At 43.2% G+C, this 10,766-nt stretch overlaps 2 protein-coding genes across 10 annotated transcripts in view; one reads left to right on the top strand and one right to left on the bottom strand.

Annotated features, from left to right (window-relative positions):
- Positions 1-603: 603 nt before the first annotated feature.
- The window catches only part of tns1a (tensin 1a), a 55,620-nt gene continuing 45,457 nt past the window's right edge, over positions 604-10,766 (bottom strand). For 4 of the 9 annotated variants that reach the window (XM_055503929.1, XM_055503932.1, XM_055503924.1 and 1 more), the window contains 17 exons: positions 10,536-10,616; positions 10,022-10,185; positions 9,729-9,870; positions 7,058-7,132; positions 6,824-6,850; positions 6,618-6,699; positions 6,007-6,524; positions 5,829-5,918; positions 5,600-5,728; positions 5,424-5,519; positions 5,266-5,343; positions 5,032-5,103; positions 4,605-4,631; positions 4,117-4,285; positions 3,961-4,029; positions 3,851-3,880; positions 604-3,756 (listed from right to left, as the gene is read on the bottom strand). In XM_055503929.1, coding sequence (XP_055359904.1) covers positions 3,627-3,756; positions 3,851-3,880; positions 3,961-4,029; positions 4,117-4,285; positions 4,605-4,631; positions 5,032-5,103; positions 5,266-5,343; positions 5,424-5,519; positions 5,600-5,728; positions 5,829-5,918; positions 6,007-6,524; positions 6,618-6,699; positions 6,824-6,850; positions 7,058-7,132; positions 9,729-9,870; positions 10,022-10,185; positions 10,536-10,616 — 1,979 coding nt within the window. In that variant the 3' untranslated portion in view covers positions 604-3,626. The remainder of the gene's footprint in view (positions 3,757-3,850; positions 3,881-3,960; positions 4,030-4,116; positions 4,286-4,604; positions 4,632-5,031; positions 5,104-5,265; positions 5,344-5,423; positions 5,520-5,599; positions 5,729-5,828; positions 5,919-6,006; positions 6,525-6,617; positions 6,700-6,823; positions 6,851-7,057; positions 7,133-9,728; positions 9,871-10,021; positions 10,186-10,535; positions 10,617-10,766) is intronic. The other 5 variants (XM_029170676.3, XM_029170648.3, XM_055503925.1 and 2 more) reach the window with 4 other exon arrangements.
- LOC114867750 (macrophage mannose receptor 1-like) lies at positions 8,067-9,651 on the top strand. Its single transcript, XM_029170699.3, has one exon. It carries the CDS (start codon positions 8,522-8,524, stop codon positions 9,392-9,394), a length of 873 nt encoding a protein of 290 aa, XP_029026532.1. The 5' UTR covers positions 8,067-8,521; the 3' UTR covers positions 9,395-9,651.

The raw sequence follows: 10,766 nt of genomic DNA, 5'->3' as shown, positions 1-10,766 counted from the left end.
CTTGGGATGAAAAGTTGGAAGCACCAATTAGAAACTTGTGTTTTAACCTAAACCGAGCAAGAACGATAAAAACAGGTTGAAGCACTGGACGTATGGTTGAGTTCAGATGTGCACAAAGCAGTTGAATGGACTCAAAGCTTTGTCATTTGCCTACTGTGTCGAGTCACAGTGAGTCGTAGCTCCTGAGTGTTTTCACTTGGTCACCTGCTGTGTTAGAATGCAAATCATGACAAATTAGAGATTTAACAGGTGTCACAAAACAACTCCCCGGAGGTGGAGGAGCTCATTTAAGCACAGGTAGTAGTTTGACAGTAAAATGACATGGCAGGAAGTGAAGGTGGACAAACAGTCACATGCGTATTTAAACTCTAAAACCTTGATGTTAGTCGGATGCCACATTTGGTCCAGCTGTGAGGCTTTTAGAGGCGTTGGGCTCCTTAAATAAACGTCCACCAAGCATTTTCAGGGTTAAACCAAACAAGAGGAGCTCCACGCATGAAAAGCTCAGTGATTATGTTTTCTGATGGCAAACAAAAGAAAATGAAGTAGAAACGCTGTGAACCCACGCACTGGGAAACAAAAACCACCCGCACGGCTTCAATGTAACTGATTTGTATTGCTTTAATGTTTTTTTTCTCTTTAGGAACAGGTAAGCCATGACAATATAATGTAAATGATAAGCGCAAACAATATCTGAGACCCTTCTGCACATATGTATTAGCACATTCATACAGTACAAGTCCCATCAGTACATAGGGGTCACAGACATCACCTATTTTTCAATAAAACAACAGAGTAACTCTTGACTCAAAGCCAACAGGTACAATGCATATTTTAATTTAGAGAACTTTTTTTATTTTTCATTCTCCAAATGACAAAAAATGAATTTAAGCTTGTTAGTAGTCCATGTAAGTGCACTGTACCTCTTCGCTTTCAATAAAGCGCCACCATACATTCCTTCAAACGTTAACATGGACCATAAAAAAAGCCAACAACCTAAAAGCGATAATGTGAAAACGCAGACGATGGAACAGAAATGTCATAAACATGGGGAAGCAATAAAAGAATAAATAAGAATAAATAAGTCAGTGAGTCAGAAATGGGTGTGGGGGGAGTGGGGGGCAGTCTGACCAAGCTGCAGCATCATGGTGAGACACGTCTCGTTTTTTTACCTCCAGCGCCGACACCCATATGGAATTCATGCCATCGTGACTATAAGCGCTTTGTTTGCACACTTCCAACTGGGGAAAATCAGGCCCGTTCCCTCTCCAGTGAGGCGATGGAGGCAAATGCATTCTGGGAGCGTTGAGACACCAGCGGAAACCAATGCAAAGCCGGTCGTCTCACTGTGAGCGATGCGGGGGAGGGGGGGTTTACCTGTAACACCCAGCTCTGGTGTGTGTCGTTACGTTACACACACAAAAACAACAGCATGGAAACCGAGTAGCAGCTGAACATAAAAAAAGCAACATGCAGCCAAGTCAGAGTAGACGCAAAGTGTTTGAATCTTTGGCTAAATGATAACTTGTAACCGTGGTGGGTTCGTACAGCTCTTCTCATATAGCATTTAGAGTCAGCCTCTGAGCTTTTTCGTGCTTCCCTTTGTCTTAATTTTTTTTTTTTTGGCAAATTTCGCATGTCTTTACCTTTATCTATCAGCTACATCTGCTTCTACGAAGGTTTTTCCGCTGTGGAAAAGACGGATCAGATGCTTCATGCTTTTATATCTCATTCATGCCCCTAATAAAAAAAAAAAAAAAAAAAAAGATCAATGACGAGCCAAAAACAAACATATACATGTACAAAGTAATGTACACCATATATTCAAACACATTTCAAAATCCTCAGACTTTGAAATCATTAGCCAAAATAAGTATATATTTTTTTCTCAATGCATTAGGTAATCTTTTTTATCTAGACTGTACAATATATGTATATATGAGTAATCATGAGGGACCAAAGCAACAAAAATAAATACTTTTTCGCTATGTCCTTTTAAAGTAGTATATCTATGTACATTTATATCAATATCAATTTTCTTAGCTTATTGTGGAAGGTTGAGCACGTGTTCAACAAGCAGGCTTTTGCGCACAGTGTGGAAACCTTTTTGTGTTTTTTTTCCTTTTTTTGTTGTTGTTGTTGCTTTTTTTTCTTTGCCCTAAAATATATCTAAATGTAAATGTTGACAACATGTGAAAAAAAACAAACAAACAGACTGGACTGCCCTTGTTACAGTGAAAGGTAAACCCTGGTTCAGATGGATCGAAAATGAAAAAAAAAAAAAAGAAGTAAAAATATAGCATCTCACCATCATGTGACTACTTCAACAATGGGTTGTCTACGTCTTCTGAGGAGTATAAAAAGGTTTTGTTGTCTATTTCATGCAGTCTTTGACAAGTCATACAACCTCAGTGTACTTGTCTAAAGGTTTTAAGTCATTTTAGCACACACCATAGAATGATTTCAGTGATGTTGAATGTAATTATGAGGGAGGGGTGCGTTTTAGGAAAACAACATGCATAAAGAGCAGTGCATAGGTCCAGGTCCTTGGGCCAGTCCCTGGTGACTTCCAGTGTGTTTCAGTGGCAGCATCTATCAGATTCACTACTGTAAGCAAGTCGGGTGATGGGTAAGTCTGTGTGACTAGAGGAGACCAATCCCTAATGAGTTGGCGCCATCTTGTGGACAAACAGTCATCCTCAGCGTGACCCTGCTGATTTCAGGTGAAGGAGGTCCAAGAGGGAAGCGAGCTTTGAGAGGGTGAGTGGCCGAAGGCGGATGTGATGCGAGTGTGGCTGCACTGACACGACGTAGTGGTGGTGGTGGTGGTGGACCTTAGCGTGGCAGTTCTGTTGAGTCTGGTCTGCCGCGCGCAGTTTAAGATCAGTCGTTCCACTGCAGAGCCCTTTCCAACACGCGGCAGACCTCGAAATGGCCCCGCTAAGGGTTTACGATAACGTTTTGTGAAAGGTAGAAGAACCAAGCTTAAAGATCAAGCTAACATGCATAAGGTCTTCAGACTCTGTTTTGCTAAAAGCCGTCAAGGCCAACTTTTTTCCTGAAGATGAGTTCAAGGAGAAATTTTAATTGTGTTTCTTTTTTTTTTGTTCAACACTTCTTCTTTTGAAAAGAGGAAATAATAATGGCTTAAGAGCTACATCATTCTTGCACTTGTATTGCAACTGCCTTTGGTAAATCAATCAACAAAAAAAGACAACAGAAAACCCTGAAACAACAGTCCTCACATGTTCCCCTACTGAACATACTGTAGCACTCTTCAGTCTATAGCGAGCATTTTCTTCTACAACAGGTCACCCTGTGATTTTTCCTTCCTCGACTGACCTCCGAGTTCGTCACGTACACAGCTCCACAAAACACATCCTCTAGCGCCACTTTGGCTCTAAACCGAATCCTTCAAAAAAAAAAAAAAAAAAAAAGACTCTTCCAAAAACAAAAACAGACCAAGGCAAACCAGCGAGGCGAAGAGACGCGAAGAGAGAAAGGAGACAGACTTGGACCGACAGAGAGAAGGACGCCGTCAAGTCCGGGAGAAGACGACATTGACGAAGAAGAGGCGACCTTGAAACAGCCGCGGCCGTTGGGACGTCTGGTGAGAGGAGGGGGCTTCACCGCTTCATCATCTTTGAGATGAAGTTGACGATGGCGGAGGCGGGTTGATCCGGGTCCAACTCTGCAAACAAGTGGCTGACATTGTCTGTTGTGCTTCCTTGTTTCCTCGCGACAAATCCAAAAAGCCTGGAATTAGGTAAAACAGCCATTAGGGCAACCAGGAAGTGTGTTTGCAGTACAATAGCAAAATTGTACTAACTGGGTTAGTGTGTGAAATTACCTCACTGAGCCGCCTCCTTCTTTGCCCCATCTTTGAAAAGAACAGAGGAAATTATTAAAAAGTGATTAAACAGTATCTTTGGCTGAGATGTACACTAGAAGGATTCTTACTTCCTGTCCTGGGGATCTAGGTCACAGTAGGTCACCGTGTTAATGGGATAATGTCGCCTGAAGAAAATTCTGCAGCAGAGGAACGAGTCGATTACTGCATATTCAGTCATTCTCCTCATGACTGTTAGGGAGAACGATATGACCGTAACCACTCACTTCCTCTGACTGTCGGTGAGTGTGATGCCCTGTGCAGACACCTTGAAGTGGACGGTGGTGGCGGCCGGCAGCGGATTGGTCGACAGCGTTTGACTGATGGCCTTGGCGATGGCCTGAGGCCCAGTGAGGGACTCCATGTCCACAGAGCTGATGTAGAAGACGTTGCATGCTGAAAAAAAACACAAGAAAAAAATATATTGATAATAATAAAACATAAAAATAAAAAGGTGCATGCAGTTTGGAGGTTCTGGTGAGAACATCCAGTGTGTGTGGTTAACTCTGTCATGCACTGCACAATCTTTACAGCAACAGAATGTGTTTGCTATTATTTTAGGGGACTTTCATTTATATGACAGTAATCATGCATTGTAAAACCTTTTCTAATGGGGCATAAACACTCAAAATGCTTTTGTGCTTTCATTAATGATATTCACATTCAGTCAAGGTGCACGATGGAGAAGAACAGTGCAATGCAAACCAGTATTTACCATGGGCTTCCTCAGGGGCTTTCTGAACTGTAAGGTAAGGGGACAATGTGTAAGCTGACTTTTGTATGAAGTCTTTTTGATTTAGCAAAAAACAGATATTTACAGTATTGTCATGTGTGTGTTTAAGGTTTTTTTTAAAAAGGTTAACTGCAAACTTTGACTTGTTTTTGAATTTGACAGGAAGCCATCTTCCTTTTTTGTCAGATGCATTTTTGTATCTATTCATATTATTTTAAAATTTAACCCAACATCAAAAATATTTTCACACATAGATGTAAGGCACTAAAAAGTAACACAGCATGTAAAGTAATTAATCAGGCTGTTTGTCCTTGTTTCCAAAACCAACAAAATAATGGAAAACAAATTGATCCTGTGAGAATCTAAAGTTTCCATGAAGCATTTACAATCTCTACCTTCCCGTACTCACCTGCTCCCTGCTTCAGGAGCTCAACAACCGGATCAGTAGGCGTGGCGAGTTCAAGTGCCTCTTCGTTGGGGTCTGCAAGTCACAAATTCAATGCAGTAGGACACAAATTATTGTGCAACTGTTTATATATTATTACGTTTATAAAATTCACGTTATTAGAATTATAAAAAAAAACAAAAAAAACAACTGTCTGCTATCTAATGAGAGAATTCAAAGAAAAAGCATGCGGCTGACCTTTGGTGGGGATCATCAGCTTACAGGGCAGAGCCAGTGGAGTCATCGAGTGTTGATACACCAGAGCGGATAGACAACCTGCATATAACACACATTCATATATCACTATACACATATCACACACTGATATAAACAGCAGAACCAAATGTCAATGTTACCGAAGTAGGGTTCGTTTGGACAACCCTTCAGACGGACGCCTTTAGCGCTCGTCTCAATCAGGAAGTGTCTCACCAGCTCATTAGTTATGTCTCCAACTGGAAAGATTTTCAAAGATGTAATTGTAATTTCAAGCCAATGTTTAAACTTGATAAAAGCATGATAAGCGTCTGTTCACCTTTCTTGTTCTGTTGGACAGTTGGTGGGGGGCAGGCCACCTTCATGGCCAGACCATAGGCCCCGCGGAAAGAATGGCTGTCCCTTATGATGAAGGCCCCGGGCTCCCTGTCCTTCAGCAGATTAATGGCTGAAACCATTTTTGAAATGAATAAAAACAAATGTAAGCTGGTACAAATTTAATTTAGTAAAGGATGTACTGTATGTGGTGTTAGCGAGCTGACGATCACCTTGCTCTCTGGAGATTTCTGGCTTGTACCAGTACTTGGAGGTGTCTTGCACAAACTTGACATTCATCTTAATGTCTGGGTAACCATCAGCTTGGAAGTGAAGAGACAACATGAATAAGAACTACTGACAACGGAGAACATTTGTGTTTTATACTGAATTACACTGTTTTTGCCTCACCATAAATGGACTTGGAGACATCGTGGAGTGTGTGGGTGCCGGACAGGTTGGGGGTGCTCCCACCGCTGGCCGGGTTGGGCGTCAGGTTCTTGTTGTCCGTCCTCTCCGCGTCTCCGCTGGACATGTGCCTCTTCTCAGGCAGCTGTGGGGAGACGGGGAAGGCGGGCGTGGAAGGCGGCGGGGCGCTACTCTGGCGGGACGCGGCCCCCAGCTCGTCGGGTGTGCTGCGGCCGCTCGCTGCTGCGCGGCGTCCCATCATAGGGCTGGGGGGCACGCCGGCGCTAGCCGTTTTGAGGTTTCGGCCAGTCAGGGGGCTGGAGGGGACGCCGGACGGGGGCGGGTGTCTGGCCAGAGAGGGGCTGGCCTGGCCCAGGCGTCTCTGCAGGGCGGGGGTTGGCGGCGTGTTGGTGGCCACTGTGCGGTGGAGGGTGTTGGGGCTCCCGGGCACAGTATGGACGCCCATCACGTTGACCTGGGAGCCGTCTGGAGAGGCACCATCTGAAGAACCGGTCCTCCTTCTGGAGACCAACGCAACAAGGATATGAGCAATTATTAGCTGTAGCATATTCCTTTTAGTAGTAATGTCATATTTTAAGTCATAGAGTGCTCACCCATCAGCGTTGTAATCCGGTCTACTGGAGGATAAAGGAGCACTGGATAGTTGTGCTCTGGAGTCCACAAAACTGCTGTTATCTGCAGATCATCAAAGACATGATCAGCGTTGAGTCATATAGAGTCAAATGATGCATTTATCCCATTTCACTGATCAGTGATGAACTGACTGAGATCAGATGGTGTCAGGTTAGTATTGCCTTACCTTCCTCTCCATTATTAGAATTAGAGTCTGGCAGCAAGAAGGAGAAGGGGATTTGGAGGAGACAAGGAAGATAAGCTTGAGCAAGAAGCAAGAACTCGAGGGTGTGTTAGCTATTAGCTTTAGCAGGAGCTGTTATAGACTATGAAATGTTTAAGGCACTAGAGGGCAGCAGACACCAGTGCGTGTCACACACAGCTATACAAGCAACTACCATGTGTATTTGTGCAAACTGACCTGATCCAGGCTGATGCTGTGGCTTCAGTCCCAGCGCTGAGAGAGGAGTCTTTGTCAAGCCTGCAGGGGAGCGAGCTGAAGACAGAAGGACATTTAAAATCAGACATCAGAAAAAAGTTCTAATGTGTACCTGATTAAACATCAGATTCCATCATCATCATCATCCTCATCATCATCATCATCATCACCCTTCCTTTTACATTTCATTTGTGGTAATATACAGAGGATACATTTATCTATTTGCAAACATATGATGATCCTGAAGCTTAAATTAGTAAATTCCCCCCAATAAGCATTAAAAACTAATTTATAGCATATTACAGTAGAATGTTGCCATCTACAGTGGATGAGACTCCAAAACTGAGTTATTTCCTTCTACTAACTATGCAGAAGGTGAATTTAAACAAAGCAACCAAAGCTGTAGCTGTAATAGGAAATAGTAAATTAATCGCTATCATAAGTAATACAAGGAAGTTAATTAGTGACATAGACCCATTAGAGAGACTGGCTGCTGGTTTTTCCACTTGCAGGAATCCCAGTAATTTGGATGAAAGGGATTCAGACCAATGCTCAGTCAGTGAGATGGATGATAAACACAAGGTGCAGGCTAAAGTCTCACTGAAACAGCTGTGTGTTCGAGGCTGACTGCAGAAGAAGGGGGCTTATTGAAAGAAAAATACCCGGCACCACTAAAGGGGCATTTTGAAATATGGAGGAAAGAATTTTGATATTCCTCATGGGAGATGGTCAAATTAGTAGTAAATATGATTTGTGTAGGTGCGTGTGTATAGTTGTTGGTGCTGCAATCATCTAGTAAATGAGGCTTAAGAGTCAGGCAAGACTAGTCAGAAACTTTGCATCTTTCATTAAACATGTCCTGCTTAAGAAAATGTGAAGCCTACAATGTTCAGAACCTTTCTTATGCATGCATGTTTTTGTATACTTTATGAAAACATTCTACAAACAAAAGCACAAGATTAGGAGAATAATGCAAGAACATAGAAGGAAAAGAAACAGAACAATGAGAAGAATGAAAAGAAACAGAAGCGATATGAAATAAATACTTAAAAATAATTAGGTTTCCAGTCAAATAAGCTTCAGTAATGGCAAACACAAGTCTGGCATATGTTCCACCTGAAGATAATTAGCTTTGAATGTCCGGAGACACAAATCAATCTGTGTGTGTGTGTGTGTGTGTGTGTGTGTGTGTGTGTGTGTGTGTGTGTGTGTGTGTGTGTGTGTGTGTGTGTGTGTGTGTGTGTGTGTGTGTAGGTGTGTGTGTGTGTGCGTGCATCATCAGTCATCAGCTTTTTTTACACCTTAACAGCGAATGTATTGGTAAAAAAAGACGGCCAGCCTTATGCAAATAGATCCAAGACAAACACTACAGTCAGAGACACAGAATGCAGCATTTACACCAAAGCTCTGTGCTTCCCTCCTGTCGGACTCTGCTTTTCCAGAGCGATGGATCAAGCTTTCGCCTGCATCCTTCTCCTTTTGAGCCTGCGCGCAGCTTTAGGGAAGTATGTCTATATTACAAATGGAAGAACCTGGACAGATGCTCAGGCGTACTGTGAGGATTTGTACACAGACCTGGCTCCTGTCAGTGATCAAGAAGACACTGACGAGCTCCGGCTGCTTTCTGGTAACACCACCGCCTTCATCTGGATAGGACTGGAAAGAAGCTCCACAAACACAGACACGTGGATGTGGTCGGGAGGTGGGGAAGTGTCCAAGTTCTTCTGGGCACCGGGGCGGCCCTATGGCCAGCAAGGCAGCAATGTGGGTTTGTTCCACAACAACCTGTGGTATGATGCAACTGCAAACCAGGCTTTGCCGTTTTTCTGCTACAGTGTAGTGGTTGTTGAAGAGATGCTGACATGGGAGGAAGCTTTGCAGTACTGCAGGGAGAACCACCAAAGCCTGGCCAGCGTGGCCTCAGAGACAGAGATGCTACTCATCCAGAAGGAGTTGACCAAAATAGTCACTACAGATCATATCTGGATGGGTCTGCGCTTCTTACCCAACCACTGGCTATGGGTAGATGGGAAGCCACTCAGCTATGAGGCCTGGGGAGAAGGTGGAAAGCCTACGTGTCCTGATGTCAAACTGAAGTGCGGGGCCTTAAACGTAACGCAAGAGGCGCAGAGCAGCAGCGGAAGCTCTGCTATCGTCCAGGTGGGCGATTTGGTGGCAGTCAGGCATAGTTATCAGGGTAACGTTGAGGCCGATACTGTGTTGAGCACAACTACTAGCAGTAATGAAGCAGCAAATGCAATACAGATGGTATGGGAGGCTTATGACTGTGATGAAAAACTCAATTTTGTTTGCTACTGAGACCTGACGTGCTGTGATATATTTGCAGTACTGTTGTTCTATTTTTGTGAAGTGCTGTAGTTTGCTTGGTTTGTGAAGGTTTCTTAGTGTTACTGTTATTTATTTGGCGCAAACTTGTGTGATTCATAAATTTAATACCTTGTATGCCTAAAAGTTAGATTTAGCAAATGAGTGTCAATATAAATAAATAAATAAATATAAAAAAGAATACTGTTATACTGTTTTTTTTCTTTGGCTTTACTAATGAAGTCATTTCACAAACAAGAGTGATTAGCGTTTAAAAGGGTTTAAAAGACTCAAGCGCGGCCTTTGTCTGCAGGCAGAGTTGACCTACACAGGTTGATGTAAGGAGTCTGGGGTGACACGGGGAAGCCTGGAGTCGCGGGAGAATGCTCACCACCGCCTCCGAAAGTCGGACTGTTGGTACTGTCTGCTTCGTCATCTTCAAACGCTTCCCGGTAGCTATGCATAGGACCCTGAGGAAAGAAACACGAAAGAGTTAATTCAGCAGCTGAACTGATTATAGAATAAATATAAATAATAATGATCATGCATTATGCAGGGACTGAGTGTTTTTTATAATAAAATTCGGTGCTTGGTGCCACATGAATGAATGCCATACTGCACCTCTCTGGGTCTTCCTCCTGGGTTAAGTGCCAGATTGTTGGCAAAGTCAGGTGAATGCACTGTTGGTGTGTTATCATGGCTGCTCTGGTACTGTCCCTCACTGGTGGTTCGACGTCGGCCCGTCTCCTGTGTCACTTCTGGGGTCATTCCTCTGGAACGAACTCCTAAAGCATCCCAAACTATTAGTTGTTGATTAAAATCAATGTTTACACAGCATCTGCTCTGCCACAGACATGTACATGTACAGTTATATGAGGAAATGTCAGACTCAATAAGATCTATAATAAAGGTTTTGGTTTTCATTTGAAAAGCTGCCCCAACTTTTGTCACCCTGTGTTCACTAAATAAGCCAGAGAGAAGGGGGAAGGAGTTTTAGTTGCACTGCAGGATAGAAATAGAGAAAACAGAGCAGAAACAGAAATGAATAGTCAAAAGAAAACATAATAAAAGAATTGGAAAAAAAGCCAAAAATGTAGGACATATAATGTCAAAAACTAAAAGTGAGGGAACAAACCAGAGAAGGAATAGGAGCGATGGCGGTCAGATTGTTGAGATGTCATGCTTGCACTGATGCCCCGAATGCGAGCGTTGTACTCTGTTCCATTGGGGGGGGGGTCAGGGTAGTGGGTGGGAGGCAGGAGGTGGAGGATGAAGGTGAAGCAGAAGAGCATGGTGAAAGATGTGCAGAGGAAGAAGCAATGTTTGGGAAGGATGTCCAAACAGAACAAGGGTGAATGGAACAGAA

Source organism: Betta splendens, chromosome 2, assembly GCF_900634795.4.
Source record: "Betta splendens chromosome 2, fBetSpl5.4, whole genome shotgun sequence".
NCBI classification, from domain to species: Eukaryota; Metazoa; Chordata; class Actinopteri; order Anabantiformes; family Osphronemidae; genus Betta; species Betta splendens.
This window is presented reverse-complemented; position numbering and strand designations above follow the sequence as displayed.